This window comes from Coenobita brevimanus, chromosome 23 (assembly GCF_032717465.1).
Source record: "Coenobita brevimanus isolate Jiangsu-jjx chromosome 23, ASM3271746v2, whole genome shotgun sequence".
NCBI classification, from domain to species: domain Eukaryota; kingdom Metazoa; phylum Arthropoda; class Malacostraca; order Decapoda; family Coenobitidae; genus Coenobita; species Coenobita brevimanus.
The window spans coordinates 37,539,432-37,558,515 of record NC_136976.1 but is presented as its reverse complement, the minus strand read 5'-3'; the positions used below and the strand labels follow the sequence as shown (position 1 = coordinate 37,558,515).

General features: G+C 41.5%; 1 protein-coding gene across 1 annotated transcript in view; it reads right to left on the bottom strand.

The window, feature by feature from the left end:
- melt (ventricular zone expressed PH domain-containing protein melted) overlaps positions 1-19,084 on the bottom strand; it is a 671,576-nt gene that overhangs the window by 22,024 nt on the left and 630,468 nt on the right. The window contains exon 21 of the mRNA XM_080267230.1: positions 7,322-7,462. Within this exon, the coding sequence (XP_080123356.1) occupies positions 7,322-7,462 (141 nt within the window). The remainder of the gene's footprint in view (positions 1-7,321; positions 7,463-19,084) is intronic.

Here is a 19,084-nt window from a genome sequence, read left to right as displayed (position 1 = left end):
TGAAGGTTAGGTTAGGTTAGGTCAGGAGTAAAATAAAAATAATTTGCAACAAAAATACCATACAAGAGAAGTGTCTTAGAATCGTCTAAAATACTGGAAAAAAGGTTCAAAATCTCGTAATTCTGTTAGGGGTTGAAATGATAATTTTACCATATTATATATGATTATGTTTTTGGGATGAAACCTGAAACATCACATAAAGGAACACTGAAATGTTAGAAAAATGTATTATGAGTGCCATAATACATGAATGACAATATTTCAGGAAGAAATATTACTGTAGGTTTTTTTTTCAAGAATACTCCCCCAGTATCCCTGCTTGTCGTAAAAGGCAACTAAAAGGGTTGGCGGAGGGTTAGTGCTCCTCCTCGGAAAACAACTAACTAAAAAGACAAACAAGAAGCCTAGGACAAGGACCAAGCAAACGATGACGACCCAGGACCGGACAATGGACTTGGTAATGGCAACATGGAATGTAAGAGGAGCGAATGATGAGGAGAAAGAGAGAGAGATTGTCCAGGTGCTTGAGGGTGCGAAAGTGGAAGTATGTGGAATAACTAAAACAAAATGGTGAGGACAAAGTGTGAGAGAATGGGAATATGGATGGGGTATATGTGCAGGAGTAGGTGAGAATCAGAGGGCAAGGGAAGGAGTATGTATAGTTGTGAGTAAAAAATGGAAGAAGAGCATAAGACAGTATGGATCACTTGGGTCAAGGATTGAGTGGGTAAGGTTGAAAGTTGGAATACAAATGTGGGCGAGTGTGTGTGTGTATGCACCAACACAAGATTGTGCTAGCAGAGTGAGAGAAGAGTTCTGGACAAATGTGGAAGTGTGCATGGACAAGTTTGGAAGGAATGAGAGAGTGTTTATGATCGGTGATATGAATGGTAAAGTAGGCAATGTGAAGGTGGATGGAATAGTTGGTGAGTGGGGTGTGCCTGCTGAGATAGATGAGAATGGGAGTGCGTTAGTGGACATTTGTGCTGGGAGGGGGTTGGTGATAGCCAATACCCTCTTCAGGCATAAAATGATCCACAGGTATACATGGCGAGTGATGAGAAGGGTGGGTGGTGAACTGAATAAAAGGAAGGCAATGACTGATTATGTGTGTGTGGATGAAAGGATGCGAAGATGTGTAATGGATACAAGAGCTTACAGAGGTTGGGGGAGTGGACTTTCTGACCACTACTTGGTGGTGGCCAGAATAGGGATCCAAGTAGGATGGAGAAACAGAAGGGAAAGACGAGAGGAAGGAGTAGTTGCAAGGAGAGTGGAAAGGTTACAAGAGGATAAGACAAAGGCAGAGTATAAGAGAGAAGTGGAGGAACGATTGGGCAAATATGAACTGGAGCAGATGGGGGACGTGGAAGGTGTGTGCAGGATATTTACAGAAGAAATATGTGCAGCATGTGATGTGGTGTGTGGGAGGAAGAGAAGACGGAGGGGGGTGCAAGGAACAGCGTGGTGGAATGAAGAGGTGAGACAGGCTGTGGCACAAAAGAAGAAAGCATACAATGAATGGATGAGAAATGGGAGCATGGAAGAAGTTGAGAGGCGGATAAGAGAGTTATATGTAGAAAGAAAGATGTGAAAAGATTAGTAAGAGAGAGTAAGAAGAGAGTGGATGAGGAATTTGGAAGGAATTTGAGTGTAAAGTGGAGGGACTGTAAGAAAATGTTCTGGAAAGAGGTGAAGAGAGTAAGACAGGGTGGAAGTGAGGTTAGCAGGGAAGTGAAAGATAAAAATGGTAGATTACTAGTGGAGAAGGGAGAAAAAGTGAGCAGATGAAGAGAACACTTTAAGGAATTGTTGAACATAAAGGATGGAAGTAATGTGAGTATAAGTGGCTGGGGAATGGCTGGGAGAAGGAGGGAGATGAGAAGACAGGAAGAAATCAGTAGGACAGAAGTTGTGGAAGCAATGAAGAAAGTTAAATTGGGGAAAGCCCCAGGAATTGATGGAGTGTGTGGTGAAATGCTGAAGCATGGGGGAGAGATAGTAGTAGAATGGATGTGGAAGATGTGTAGATTGGCCTGGGAGGAAGGTAGAGTCCCAGAGGATTGGAAGTCAGGTATAATTATTCCTTTGTACAAAGGAAAACGGGAAAAAGAAGTTTGAGGTAATCATAAGGGCATTTGTCTTAGCATAATAGGAAAAGTGTATGGTAGGATACTTATTGACAGAGTTAGAGAAAGAACAGAGGAATTAGTTGGAGAAGAACAGGGAGGCTTTAGGAAAGGAAGAGGTTGTGTAGATAGAGATATTCATTCTTAGATCTTTAGTGGAAAAGTTTCTAGAGAAGGGAAAAAAGTTGTATGCGGCTTTCATGGATTTGGAGAAAGCATATGACAGGGTCGATAGACATGGATTGTGGAATGTATTAAGAATATATGGAGTAGATGGGAAGTTGTTGAATGCTGTGAAGGGTATGTATGATGGTGCTAAGGCTGCAGTGCGTGTGGATGGTGAACTAAGTGAATTTTTCTCTTTGAAGGTTGGGTTGAAACAGGGATGTGTCATGTCTCCATGGTTGTTCAATCTGTACATGGATGGGGTAATAAAAGAGGTACAAGGTAGGGTAGTGGACGTTGGAGTGGCCCTGGTGAGAGAGGATAGTGTTTGGAAACTCCCTATACTGTTGTCTGCAGATGATACTGTGTTGTTGAGTGAAGACGAAGGGGAGCTGCAAGGCTTGGTGGATGAGTTTGGGAGAGTGTGTAAGAAACGGAATCTAAAGGTGAATGTAGGGAAGAGTAAAGTAATGGTCTTTGAGAGAGGTGAAGTCAGTGAATGTACAGTGACGTTGGATGGTGAGGAATTGGAAAATGTGAGTACGTTTAAGTACTTAGGTAGTGTGATGAGTAAGGATGGAGGTTTGGAGGGTGAAGTGCTTGAAAGGGTACAGCAGGGAAGAAAGGTTGCTGGTTCTTTGAAAGCAGTGATAAGAAACAGGCAAGTGAGCATGGAAGTGAAAAAGTTACTACATGACAGTATTGTGATACCAACTCTAACGTATGGAAGTGAAGCTTGGACGTTGTTGGAAGGACACGAGTCAAGAGTGAGAGCAGTGGAAATGAGTTATTTAACAGGAGCCTGTGGAGTCACATGGAGAGACAGGCTGACGAATGAGGATATAAAGAAGCATTGTGGTGTGGATGTGGATGTCACAGGAAGCGTTATGAGGAACACACTGAGGTGGTTTGGCCATGTGGAGAGGATGGAGGGTGAAAGACTGACGAATAGAGTGTATGTGAGTGAGGTGGAGGGGGGAAGAGGGAGGGGGAGGCCGAGGATGAGATGGAGGGATGGGGTTGAGAGGTATATGAGTGAGGGGGGTGTGAGTTAGAAGCAGGGCAATGAAATGGCCGGGGACAGGGCAACGTGGAGGCGATTTGTTTGTGGCCACCCCAAACGGGATTGAGGCGTCTGGCAATAGATAGATAGATAAAATCCATTAAACAAATAACATTGTAGGTGCAGCGTTTCTTAAGCTTAGCTTATCGGATTTCCTTTGATCAGTATATTACGTTATACTATAGCTTTGAGTTCAGTAATATATATGTTATATATTGAAAATAAGTGATGTCATGGTGGCTCACTCAGTGGATGTTCACTTAAAGCTACATCGAACAGACAGCAAGTACTGTTGTTAGTAGTTTACCAGTAGGCCTATTTGTTACTGATCACACACTGACCAACTTATTCCTCAGCAGTTTTATTAAATCTTTATCATGATTGCGAAACAGCATGTCAGCAGATGGCAAGATGTCTAGTGAGTTGGCGAGATGTCTAGAGTTGTCATTGTGCCAATCAAGAAAGCATCATATTTTAATGGAAAGAAACATGCCATTGTAACTGGAAAGTAACGTTAAGAAATGCACACGAACATGCCTAATTCCTGTATAAGTGCCCCCAGATACAAATCATGTAAGTCTGCAAAATGTATAATACAGTGCTGTATCAGCTATATTCTCAGATAAGTTATATTACTCTATACAGTATATATAACAGTGATTTTAATAACTATGACTTACCTGAGAATATAGCTGATGCAACACTAATTTTGCTGACTGACATGATCTGTATTTGGGGAAATTTATACACGAATTAGGCACATTCATTTGCATTTCTTAATGCAACTTTCCAGTTACAATGGCACATTTCTTTCCATTAAAATATGATGGTTTCTTGATTGGCACAATGACAACTCTAGACATCTCGCCAACTTGCTAGACATTTGCCATCTGCTGACATGCTGTTTTGCAATCATGATAAAGATTTAATAAAACTGCTGAGGAATAAGGTGGTCAGTGTGTGATCAATAACAAATAGGCCTACTGGTAAACTACCAACATCTGTATTTGCTGTCTATTCGATGAAACTTTAAGTGAACATCCACTGGGTGAGCCACTGTGACATCACTTATTTTTCTATATACAGTATATCATATATATTACTGAACTCAAAGTTATAGTATAACGTAATATACTGATCAAAGGAAATCTGATAAGCTAAGCTTAAGAAACACTGCACCTACAACGTTATTTGTTTAATGGATTTTATAATATGGTAATATTTCTTCCTGATATATTGTTATTCATGTATTATGCCACTTATAATACATTTTTCCAATATCTCAGTGTCCCACCCCGAAAACATAATCATATACAATGTAATCATGTAATATGCTACAAACTTATAAACAGAACCTAATAACTTCTATGGTGTGTGTCATCAAGTGTTAAAGGCACAGATTACGTATATCAGTTGTGGACGTCCTTAGCCACACAAGCACACAGCCACATTACCATTATGACACACGCATATCACATGCTACACTTTCCCCACCTCCACCACACGTATTATCCCACATCCATACTCACTCACTCACACACACACATACTGTATTTGACATTCTGTGTACTGAATGAAATCCTTTTATGAATTCTGTTGTTCCAAAGGAAAATAAGCATATAGAATCGTATGTTTGGTGTAATTTAAAGTGTGTAATCAGTTGTCTATAATAACGATAATAAAAAATAAATAGGTTTATTATCATTAGGATTCAGGATATCACTGACCTTGATAAATATACTGTAATGGCAGAAAAACCTATAACTGCTGGAGTAAACAACATGACTCCCACTTCATCCCCCTTCATCTCACTCCCATACTTTCCCCTTCTCCCTACATCGTGCCATTTGTGGGTGAACTTGCTTACTGTTTCTGAACCACAACTCAACCTGTATCGTGGTTCACGCTACAAGATAAGAAAAAAATTATGTTATATAACCTAGACTTTATAAATAGCATAGTGCACCACTGCTCATTATCCCAAACAATCACACAATATTTATTAGCCAATATCACAGGATAATACAATGTCTATCTATCTATCTATAGCCCGACGCCCTATTCCCGTAAAGGGTGGCCGCAGACAAAACGCCTCCAAGTCACTCTGACACCCACCATTTGACTACCCTCCCCCCAACTCACCCCCCCCTCCCTCATATACCTCTCAACTCCATCCCTCCACCTCATCCTCGGTCTACCCCTCCCTCTCCCTCCCTCCACCTCACCTACATACACCCTCTTAGTCAGTCTTTCATTCTCCATTCTCTCCACAAGTCCAAACCACCTCAATGTATTTCTCCTAATCTTCTCAACCACATCCACATCTACCTCACAACGTTCCTTCACTTCTTCATTCATCAACCTGTCCCTCCACATCACTCCACATGCTCCTCTCAAGTAACTCATTTTCACTGCTCTCACTCTTGACTTGTTCCCCTCTTGCAAGGTCCACGCCTCGCTTCCATACGTCAGGGTAGGAATCACAATACCATCATGCAGTGACTTCTTAACTTCCATACTCACCTCCCTATTTCTCATCACTGCTTTCAGTGTACCAACAACCTTCCTTCCCTGCTGTACCCTTTCACATACTTCATCCCCCAAAGTTCCATCCTTACTCACCACACTACCCAAGTACTTGAATGCACTCACATTCTCCATATCCTCACCATCCAACCTCACTGCACACTCTGTGACTTCACTCCTCTCAAACACCATAACTTTACTTTTGTTTACATTAACTTTCAGCTTCCTCCTCCTACACACTGTCCCAAATTCATTCACCAAACCTTGCAACTCCCATTCATCTTCACTCAACAATACTGTATCATCAGCAAACAGCAACACCGGAAGCTTCCAAATCTGACCCTCATTCATTAGGGCCAGCCCCACATCCACTGCCCTACCTTGCACCACCTTTATAACCCCATCCATATATATATTAAACAGCCATGGAGACATCACCACATAATAATATAACACAACACAGAGGATGAAGCTTGGCGATTTGAAACACTCTCGGGCATGTACACACAAACACACACACACAGGTGCTGTTGCCACGTCAACCATATCCCGCGAATAGGTGGTCCAGGTGGAACTCTTGTCGGGTACAAGACTTGGTTACCTTTGTTGGAAAGTAGCCCAACTAAGGTACTGCAAAGTGCTGAACCAACAGTGTGTTAAAACTTCTTCCCTAAGCAGAGTGCGAACACATCTTATTACCAGAATGATGTATTTGTGTGGATTAAGGAGTCACATCAGGTCCATTTGGTCAACAACTTAGGTAAGGGTCAATGTCCTCACATCACAAGCCAAACCCAGATAACATGAAACATTAAGAACAGTTTCTACTAATTTTAATATAAGCCCTGATTTTGCAGCACCTCTCTCCTACACTGATGGCTATGTTGAGATAGTTCCCTCCCTACTACTGCATTTTTGTGTCGCAGTGACTGCCAGTATATGGTGCTACTTTTATTTAATAATTTTCCCAGATGAAAAAAAAAAAAAGCTTAAGGCTAAATAGGAGCCTATCTTCTCAAGAGATCCATTTCTACTGTCCTTAGTCTAAACCTTTAATATTCATGTCTCACATCCAACTGAAAATGAGGATTCTAACTCTCCCTCATGCAGTCCTCATGCCCTCTATACTTATCTGCTCAGCATCAAACTCTTCATGGGACCAGTCACTTTTCTTCTTGCGGTACAATATTACATAAGTACAACTCTTTATAAACAGCCTTCTCCTATTTATCATTTTACCAAGAAGTCCTCCACAAATTTAAATCCATCCTCACTCACTCACACATTTCAGCAATGGTTATTATAATAAAACAATGGAAAAAAATAAAACTCAAGGATCTTGAAATCAAAGTAACATCTTAATCACACATGATGGAGTATACAAATGTTCAGCTCCAACTTACCACTCTCAATGCATTATTAACTACACTCAACATACCTTGGCTTTCAGTACAAATGACTTATTGTCTGTAAATATTTCAAATGCCTTGGGAATGTGTCGACTGCCACCCCTGTTAACTTTGACACTGCGAATCTGGTGAACATCTATACCACCTTTCTCCTCAAGCTTGTCCTGTTCCTGAAAAAAATAAAATAAAAATAAATAGCACAAGGGTAACCTTTATAAATATTTTACTTATACTATAAACACATGGCATTGGCAGGTTTACCTCCTTACTTCACCTTCTCCCTAAATTCACCTCTTGCCCACTTTCCCAGTCTCCTCTATCCTATTCTATAAGCTTTCTTCATTCAATGAAGGACGGAAGGTTAAAGTCATATAACTATATGTTCACATTTGCTAGAAAGGGAATTTTATTCCACGCATTTCAAATTTTTTTTATCAAGGAAAGAGGAAAGCGCTGTGTGCAAGTGTGGACGATTTGCATTGAACACTTAGAACATCATTACTTATCAAGGATACAGAAGAGTAAGAGGAGGGTCAGGCCAAAAGGTTTCGAGTGCTTGGCCAATGTTTTTTCAATATCAATACAGTTTTCTTTGCTGGAATTATTAAACAGTGCAGAAACATACAATAATCTAGGCCCTGTATGAGACACTCAGCTACAGCAGCACTAAACCCTCAGAAGCCAGTAAATTTTTTGCTTTGTTTTTCCAGGCTGCAGTACAGCTTAAGTATGTTGTCATATTGTATCGTACCATATTATTTATAAAGGCTCCAAAATGTTTGCATGCTCCAGCTTTGGTCACCTAATGGTGGCTCTCCATGCTGCTCAGTCTGTGGCAGCCTCCCTATTTGGTCCCTCACCCATGAGGTCAAGCTCTACGACCTCATCCCAGGTCTTTTGTGGTCTGCCTCTCGTAACCCTACCCCTGACTTTCACGCTTCTCACCTTCCGCACCCAATTATCATTCTCCCTCCTCTCAACATGCCCAGACCATCTCACCCTACCCTTCCTCAGCACAGCACTAATTAATTCAAAAACTCCTAAACACACTCGAGACTTTCCAGCAAGACAATCCTTTCATGCCTGACAATCTCTACATCCTCTCCTCAACACAGCAAACATACAAAATCAGCATTATTTCACATCCTACCTCCAATACCACTACAACTTTTTTTTTTTTTGCACCCGCTCATTACAAACACTGCACCAAATGAATTACTCCCACATCCTTGTGGCAAACCAAACTCCCTCTGCTCTGACTACAGCCACCAGCCCTAGATATCATCACTTTTGTTTTATCTATATTTACTTTAAAACACTTGTGCCCCATTCTGTCTCTCCTTTTCCTAAATCTTTCGTTTGCATCCCTTTCATTCTTTGCAATCAACACCAAGACTCTCACATAAGTCTATTTCTGAAGTCACGCGAGAGAGTTTCAATTACCAATGTGGGGCTCAAGACTGACCCCTGATGCATTCAAACATTCACACAAAACTCATCTCTCAAATTTCCATTTGATCTTACCTGGGTTCGAGCACCCTCAAAAAGAGCCAAAACCTGTCTGACCAGCCACTCCTTGATCCCAAGCTTTCTCACTGCCCATTTCACCACGTCCCTAGTGACTCTGTCAAAAGCCTTCTCCAAATCAAGAAAAACAAAGTACAGCTCCATTTTCTTTCCTTATATGTTTCCTCAGGCTGTCAGACAATGAATATGGCATCAGTGGTCCCTTTACCTAGCATAAACCCAAACTGCATCACATCAGTATTCACTCTCTCCCTTGTCATACCTTCTAGAACTCTCTTCCTTACCTTCATTATCTGGTCCAAAAGTTTTAAGCCTCTATAATTTCCTCTTTCCACAGCATCACCCTTCCTCTTATACACATTTACAATCACATTCTTCAGCTAGTCATCTGGGACAAAACACTCATATCTAATAAGATTTATCAATCCAGTAATTTAACTCACTCCTATATCTTCTGAGGCCTTCAACATCTCAGCAGTCAGCCCAGAACCCCCCCCCCCCACCTGCCTTCCTCAACTGCATCCTGCCTATTGCCCTACTCACATTAGCAGCAGCAATCACAGGCCTTCCCTGTTCCGTCAAACTCCCATTTTATAATAATCAGGTGAAAACATAGCTTCCAAAGATGAAAAGTTACCAGTACAAGAAGACTACCATTAAAGCATGCTTGGTACAGTCGACCTAAGAAGTGACGGCAGAGTATCCAGAAGTTTTCGGTCAGCAACAATGTACATACTCTTCCCTAAATCTTTACAAGGAGAAAGCTATTATGTAAAAACTTTTACAGAAAACAATGAGTAAATGGAAAAGTAACATTATACAGTATTTCAAAATTGTAGGAATCCGTTTGTTAGTTATGATAATTGGAAATCCTAAACGGAACTAATTGAAATTTCAGAACTATCGCTCAAGGACAGTCAGGAATATTTTGCGGAGTTCATATCTAATATGGTAACACACAATAATTTTTTAGTTGCGTAAGCCTAAAAAGAAATGCGCTTTAATAATAAATTAAAATCAGTCATTATTATTTATAAAATAGTTCCCGTTACAATACTAAGGAATATTTAAAATCATTTATATCCGTTTTTTTTTTTCTTCACGGACGACAACAGAAAGCGGGAATGCAGCGTAAGTCAATAGGCTACTTTAAATGGTTCGATCAACATGCACGGAAGGAAACAAACTTTTACTCAAAAACATGCAGTTATTAGATTGCATTTGGCCAGTTTTTCATTAAGAAAATTCTCTTGAAGCTTTAATATAAGCCAGAGGACTATCTATGAATGAAAAATAAGGAAAACCTCGAAAATTTGCCGATAGTCGGAGCTCTTCAGATAATGACAAACTTGTGTCATAGCCTAGTGTCCTTAGTGTCTAAACAATTGGCAAGAGAAATAAAATGCAAATGTTCATAAACTAGCCACTGATTTCAACACTTTCAGATCAGCATTTTCAGTTAGGCAGGGCACAGAGATTAATTTTAAGAGAAGGATACTAGAGATAGAGCAAAAAGTATGTGCTTTGCACTGCAAGAGTATAAGCTCATGCTTTCGTCCTCTTCATTGTCTAGTGTATGAGAAAAGGATAAAATCTGTCATATCTTCTTACAGCTTAAGATAATTTTGCATCAGTTAGGAATAAAGTCACTATAAGTGAGAGGAAGACAAGGAATAAAAGGCAGAATGGTCTTGCTGCTACTGCAGGTAGGGTATTATTACTAAGATAAACTTCATTGCAGCGGCATCCTTATTGTTGCTGTATCATCACCACAGCAATTGAAAATAAGGTGGTGTATTGCAGACACAACAGTTTTCCTTAACTGGTCTTCGAAGCTAGAGCATTCTGTATTTGAAACCCCAGGAAGCAAATACATCATGAAAGAGGTTACGCGGCGCTCCGTGTGCGGAGTAATACATTACACATTTGTTCAAATCGGGAGACGTATATCTGAGTGTTAACTTCTATTATGTCACTACCTCATGTTATTCATTTCACGTACTTCTTAGCGTGATATATATTTTATTTTATATGACGTAAAGGAAGCACAGAAGTTTTACCAAATATTCACCAAGTTTTCATTAAATGTATATCAGTGCAGTGACCGAAGCAATCTGAAACTCTGCCATCACTTCTTGGGGCAACTGTACCTATGATATTTGAATCACATTATCATCATTTTCCAATTCCTCACCATCCAACCTCGCTGTACATTCACTGACTTCACCTCTCTCAAAGACCATCACTTTACTCTTCCCTACATTCACCTTTAGGTTCCGTTTCTTACACACTCTCTTGGAATTGGAATTGGAATTGGAAAATGTGAGTACGTTTAAGTATTTGGGTAGTGTGATGAGTAAGGATGGAGGTTTGGAGGGTGAAGTGCTTGAAAGGGTACAGCAGGGAAGAAAGGTTGCTGGTTCCTTAAAAGCAGTGATAAGAAACAGGGAAGTGAGCATGGAAGTAAAAAAGTTACTACATGACAGTATTGTGATACCAACTCTAACGTACGGAAGTGAAGCTTGGACATTGTTGGAAGGACACAAGTCAAGAGTGAGAGCAGTGGAAATGAGTTATTTAAGAGGAGCCTGTGGAGTCACGTGGAGAGACAGGCTGACGAATGAGGATATAAAGGAGCGTTGTGGTGTGGATGTGGATGTGATAGGAAGCGTTGTGAGGAACACACTGAGGTGGTTTGGCCATGTGGAGAGGATGGAGGGTGAAAGATTGACGAAGAGAGTGTATGTGAGTGAGGTGGAGGGTGGAAGAGGGAGGGGGAGACCGAGGATGAGATGGAGGGATGGGGTGGAGAGGTATATGAGAGAGGGGGGTGTGAGTTGGGAGCAGGGCAGTGAAATGGCGGGGGACAGGGCGACTTGGAGGCGATTTGTTTGTGGCCACCCCAAACGGGATTGAGGCGTCTGGCAATAGATAGATAGATAGATAGATTATCATCATAATTTTTCACTTTACATCTGCTTTTCATGTAGCACGGATCAAACTGCCCTGCCTTGGTGGGCAGTATTAAATATACTGGCCTCAGGCAGTGTGTAGTGCTTAATTAGCTAATAGGTCCATACCTGCCCCTGGAAGGTAGTTCCAGGGTAATATTCGCTCAAGTGGAATAAACCACATTAGGGAAAAGACAAAAAATCTCGCTAAGCAATAGATGGGTTAGCTATAAAGTGATTATAATGGCCGATATGAATGGAAGAGTAAACACTGGTCCTGAGGCTGACATAATGGGTTGTAATGGAGTACCAGGAGAAAATGACAATGGGAAGCAACTGAAGGATATGTGTCAGGAATGGAGACTGTGCATTTGTAACTTGTATTTCAAACACAAAGATGCATATAAATATACATGGTACAGAGGGAATGAGGACAGTGTTGAATGGAGCCTGACTGATTATGTGCTCATAGAAAGGTCAATGCTGGGAATGGTTGCTAATACGAGGGCCATGAGAGGATGATGTGGAGGTCTCTCACATTATATGATTGTGGTGTGCAAGATCAACCTGAGACGAGTGAGGTGGACCAGGAGAGAGAGGAGCAGTCAGGGAGAAAGACTGAAAGTCGAGAAGCTGAGGATCAAAGAAATGGCAGATATATACAGGACCAAAGTAGGGGAGGAGTTGGAATCAATGAATTGGAATGAAATGGATCTGGACAGCCTGTGGAAATCATATAGGGACTGCTTAGTTAGGAATGCTATAGTGGTGTGTGGTGTGGTACGAGTAACAACAAAGAAGAAAGGTATGGCACTATGAGATGAAGAGGTTAAGAGAGCAGTGAAAGAAACGAGGAAGAAGTGGTTAAAGTGGTTACAGAACTGGGGTTCAGTTGAAGTAAGAACTAATTATATTGAGAGCAAGAAGCACATAAAGAGACTTGTGAAAAGGAAAAAGAAGAAGGTAAATGATGATCTAGGAAGTAAAATGAATGCAAACTACTCTAAAAATAAGAAGTTATTCTGGAAACAGGTGCAGAAATAAAGAAGTGACAGCAGAAAGAAATGTGAAAGTGTGAAGGATGTATGTAGTAGATTATTAATCCATGGGGATGAAGTAAAGACCAGATGGAATGAATATTTTGAAAGCCTGACGAATGGGAACAGAGAAAGCAGCGCCACTATAAACATGATTGGTTTTGGGGGTGTGCAGAAAAGGAATGCAGTGCCATGAAATGTGACCCTCGAACCGAAGAAGAACGCTGTGATCCAGCTGAGAAATGGGAAAGCAGCTAGGGTCAATGAGGTGTATGCAGAGTTGATTAGACTATGTGCAATGGAGAGAGAGGAATGAAATGCTTGTTGGATATATGTAAGAAGGCATGGATGAGTGAAACTGAGCCAGCAAAGTGGAAAAAGGCTGTGATTGTATCCCTGTACAAAAATAAAGGCGAGCAAAGTGAGTGCAAGAATTATCGTGGCATAAGTTTATTAAGTGTGGTAGGGAAGGTATATGGAAGAATTATTAGACAGAAAGTAAGAGAGATACCAGAAGTCCTAGTGAGTGATGAACAGGGTGGCTTTAGGAGTGGCAAAGGATGTGTGGATCAAGTATTTGCAGTGAGACAGATAGTGGAGAAGGCTTGTGAGAAGGACCATAAGACATTTTATGACATTTATGGACCTGGAAAAAGCATACGACAAAGTAGAAAGAGAAGGATTGTGGAAGGTTCTGCATATGTACGGTGTAGATGGTAACCTGTTAGGTGCCGCCAAGAGTTTTTATAACAGCAGAGAGGATTGTGTAAGGGTAAATGGGCTTCTAAGTGAGTGGTTCATGATTAGTGTGGGCATGCAACAAGGTTGTGTGATGTCCCCATGGTTGTTCAATATATATATATATATATATATATATATGGATGGGGTTATGAGAGAAGTAAAAACACAAGTAACAGAGAGAGAGAGATGGCATTGGTGATGAATGGTGATGGATGAAATATCTCAAATTTGTTGTACTCGTATGCTGATGATACAGTACTACTTGCAAACACCAGACAAGAGCTTGGTAGACTAGTGCATAGTTTTGCTGATGTCTGTGAGCGTCGTGCCTTAAGAGTAAATGCAGAAAAGAGTAAAGAGAGAAGGTGAATCCCAGTGTGATGTTACAGTGAATGGAGAGTGACTGGAATTGGTGAGAGAGTTCGAATACCTGGGTACAGTGAAAGAAAAGAGAGGAAAATGTGCAAAAGAAGTGGGAAGTAGAGTGATACAAGGAAGGAAAGTAGTTGGTGCAATGAAGGCCTTGATAAGAAACAGAGGCTTGAGTGTTGCAGCTGTGCAACGCTTACATGAAGGAGTGTTAGTGCCAGCTTAAATATATGGATGTGAGACTATGGTGTGGCTTGAAAAGTCAAGAGTGACAGCAGTGGAGATGGGACTGCTGAGGAATGTATGTGGAGCACAGAGAGTGGATAGGATATGAAATGATGTGATTCATGAAAGATGCGGAGTAAGGTAGTCTGTGGACACCAGAATTGAAGAAAGTGTAATGAGATAGTATGGTCACGTGGAGAGACTGGATAACAACAGGGTGGTGAAAAAATGTACACCCGAGGAATCTGAAGGAGGGAGGAGGCGAGGTGGGCCAAGGAGAAGGTGGAGGGATATGGTGGGTGAGTGTGTGAGGAAGAGAGGTATGGACATCAGTGAGGCTAGGAGGCTGACAAGAGATCGAGCTGCCTGGATGAATGTTGTGAGAAGAAGTGCATGATCAGGGATTTGGCACCCCTTTATAATGTGACAGCATTTGGACTGACTCATCAGATACGTTTATGTGAGCTACAGAACGTGGTGAAAGTCATGTCCGTAACCACCTTTGAGGCAGACATGGCAGCTGCCTCGTCTGGCATCTCCCCTCCCCCTCCCCTCCTTTAACAACCTGCTCAGTCCACCCCCACCCCAAAGTCCAGGGACTTGTTCTGATTGCGTTCATAACTTTAAACTTATCCCTGTCATCTTCAACCCGCAGCACTTGTGAGTGAGCCATTGGAAGTGGATCAGTCCAACTCACAACGTGACTAAATAGTACAGGCTACTACAGCCTACTGCAATAGGAGCCCCCACAAACTCCTGAAAGTTGCTAGTGTTCGCTGGATCACTAAACAGTGCGTGGTCACCACCCGCTCAGAGTTGGTGTACCTTCCTTTAACCCCTACACCGCGGGCTTGTTTACCAATAACTTGCGTGCGCCGCGGGGTTATTTGGGCTCCGACAGACTCTCAAAAAATATTTGCCAAAAATCAGTTATTAGTCCTAGAATAATAAAATTATATATGCTTATGGCACATACCTTCAGCTTTCTCCTGGAATGATTGTTGAGCCTTCGTCGGTTACCGTAGGACTTGTGGAGACCTCTGAAGTAGGGTAACGAAGTCTCCACTTTACACTTCCCGACAACCCGTAATATGATTACCACAGCCAGATACAAACACTATAAACACTATTCTACAATTTTCAAGTAGTTTGGGATCCATACTAAAAAAAAAAACACTGTGAAGGCAATGGAAATTACGAGCGCGTCTGATCGTCGCACTGGCACTAGTTCGCTCTTGGTAGTCTGTCATTTATTATTCATAAAACCCCTCACACTTTATATTTCTATTACTATATAACACTTATATATATCTATAGTCTTTATCCATAAGTTTCCTTCAGTAGTATTAGTTTATTGTCACTGTAGGGATTCAATTTCTTTCAGTAAAATACGTAGCATTCACTTTCTCGTCCTGTATACTGGCATTGAGAGTGAATGTCACTTTCATCTTCACTCTCATAACTCATAGCATTCAGACATGCTAGAGTGAAACTTTCACTTTCATTACTCCTAGGGTATATACTCGTATTCTTATAATACTACTCATTTACATTTCTATTTACGTTCTCTATTTTATTTACGTTATTTACATTTCTATTTTATTTACACTGTGTTGTGCACTGTCACTTGAAATAACTTATAAAACTATTTTCCATTGTTCACGTATATTTACATTCATTACTTTCACTTGCTGTTTACACATTATTTACACATTATTTACAATTCCACTTGCACTGTTTTACTCAATAGAAAGATCGTAGTCACTCTTTTATCAATTGTCAGCCCTTTACCTCTTTCCACACGAGGTTTAGTAGGGGTAAAGGTCACAGGGCCATTTGCATGGGGGTGAAAAAAGGCCTTGAAGTCAGCAAGAAGAAACATACGTACTCTCGCTTCGGAAGTTGAGAGAGAACTGAGTGATAACGGAGGACCACCAGCGTAGAGGCCTGCTAGGGGTTATTCAGAGTTACCAATATTACTTCTTGAAACAGCTAAGTCTAGCAATGATATGATTGGCAGGAAATCTAGACAATACATTATAAATTTGGTAGTTCCAGGTGAATGTAAATATCACTTAGGTTGCTCCCTTCCCTCCTTACATGTATATTTATTACGAAAATAGATTAGAGGCCTACTTAGGAGATATATATATTCAGAGCTACCAATGTTATATCTTGAAACAGCTTTGTCTAGCACTGATATGATTGGCAGGAAATCTAGACAATACATTATAAATTAGGTAGTTCCAGGTGAATGTAAATATCACTTAGGGTTCTCCCTTCCCTCCTTACATGTATATTTATTACGAAAATAGATTATAGGGCATGTTTCAAGGGGAAAAAAACAGCGAAAATTAGCGAACGAGTGCACGTGAGGTGTTGTCAGGTGATAATTAGCCAATTCCAGGTGTATGGCACTCTCACTTACCTTATTTCTTTCTTGTATATATTATTTGGTATAAGAATAGGACATAGGGCTTATTTCAATGGATGAAATCAGTGAAAAATTCCAGGGAAGATTTACTTAGCGTAGCATGGCCGGGCAGGCGAGAGGATAGGGTAATGGAGGGGGGGTAGAGAGGGGAGTCAAGAACGGGGAGCAATGGCTAAATTGTCAACAATGGATGGGAGTACAGATGAGATTAGGAGTGCTGACTAGTGTTGGACATTGGCAGTACCGATAGATGATACAAGCCCCCACTTGGAAGCCCGGGTGAATTCAAAATAACACAGAATCACAAAAGCGACGCCCCGCGGTATGATCCCTTGCTCCCAAGCGTCACGAAAGTGACGCCCCGCGGTTAAGGGGTTAAAAATACTTGCTTCATTACTGTTTAACATGATGCTAATAGTCCTTTCTAGCATGTATGAAAATGGTGTATTGCTGAACACATTTATATAACTGAATGCAGTGTACCCAACCACTAAAGAAGGCATTAATAAAAACATACAACTGTAGCAACATTTTTGAAATTTTCCGAGTTAATTTAAATCTGTTCAATTTTACCTGCAACTGCATTATTTGTTGCTAGGGCTAAAAAAATTTTTCCAGGGAAGCATGCTCCCGGGCCCCCCTAGTACGGCTGTGTTCGCCTCGTCTGTTTTCAAGTCCTGGTTACGGCCCTGAAGTTTCTGCCGTATCAGATAAAGCCAGGACTCCAGGGGCTTGACTGATGAGTGAATGGAAGCGTGGCCCACTGGACTGGGCAATACTGGGTTGTCTGGACGTTGCTACTCGTCACCCAGCCCTAGGGTGGGAAAGGAGGTCTGGATGATGATGATGATATATTGTGTTTTGTTCTACTTAGCTTTATTGTTGTTCTGCCTGGCATGCCAAGGATTCTTGTTTGGCTCCTGCTGCTATTTGGGTTGATGTCCACCTTGGTCTTACTCTCTGGAGCTGTGCTATTCACCACCCTGGCTTCTAGTTTAGCCTCTCATCTTCTAGCTAGTGGTAGCTGCAGTTCTCTTTCCTGCATTTTCCAGAGCATGGATTACCACTGCAGCTTCTCCAATACCCTGGTCTGGTCAAGTTAGTTGCATGGCTTGCTACTTCGGAGGTTGTCTTGTTCTCCTCCCTTGCCAGCCTGCTCTGGCTGCCACTGCTGTGTTTCATTCCCATAGGCTATGATGCTCTGGTTCCCAGGGCCTTGCCCTGCATCATGACTGTCTCTTATGATGTCCTTGAGATGCTTCTCAATGACACTTTGCCACTTGTGGCCACCCGATGCAACCCACAGCATTTCACAACATCCTCACAGCATTTTGGAGACAAACTGTTGTTTTGCCTTGTGAACTTAGCCTGGATGCCTTTGAATTCACTCATGTCCCTCCCCTCTCTTTGAATAGAGTTCAGTTCTGGTATTTTCAGGATGCTTTCTTACTGGCTGCACCTTGTGTGTCAGTGTGTCTCGTAATGTCCTAGTGACATTCCACACTGACACACTGTCTGTGTGCCTTGCAATGTATCATCTTCAGCACCACTCTGACATCTTCGATTTCACTCACATTCCTCCCTCTTTTTGAGTGGAATTTGGTTTTGGCATCTTCAAGACACTTCTTGCTGGCAGACTCCACAGTGCATCTCATGATGTCCTCTTGTCACTTCTTACTGGTGTGCCTCGCACTGTCCCCATTATGCGTCACAGTGATGTGCAGTCAGTGCGCCTTGTGATGTCTCTGCAATGCTTCACTTTTGGCACCACCAGGATGCATTTAAATTCAACTGCATCCCTCCCCTTTTTGAGTCAAGTTCAGTTTTGCCATCTTCAGGACGGTTTCTTGCTGGCCGCATCTCACTCACTAGAGCGTCTGGCATTGTTATGATGTCAGCATCAACGCTTTGTCTGTGTATATTGGACTATACTGTCCTCATGACATCTCACTTTAGGTGCCACCTTGACACATTCGATTTTACTCATGTCCCTACCCTCTCTTTGAGTGGAGTTTAGTTCCTGGTCCTCAGAAGGCTTTCATGCTTGTGTCGGTGCTATTCTCAAGAGCATGTTCAGACATAATCGATTATTTTGTAACTTGGGGAGGTTACCTTTTCCATCCAGTTTTTCTCTCTGCCCCCGATGTTCAGACAAAAGCATACTGGACAGAGCATGCTGAATATTTATGCTCATCCCAGTATACAGTCATCCTCTTTTCTTAAGACTATTCTGTTTACTTCAGAATAGAAACAAATATCCAAGTAATTATGAATGTCCAGAGGAAAAGTTCCGGCTATTTGAGCTTTCTGCTTCTTTCCATCATCTAAGTAGTTAGTTCTTCTCCATTTGTTTTTGGCCAAAGAGTATTCTTCCCTCTAATTATCCGCTACTATGGTCTGCATGGCTCAAGGACCCCATGGACCTTGGAACTTAAACCAGGGCTCCTGAATTACGTTCCTTGAAGGATCAGTCACAAAACCTTCTTACAGCTGCAGCCAGAAGCTATC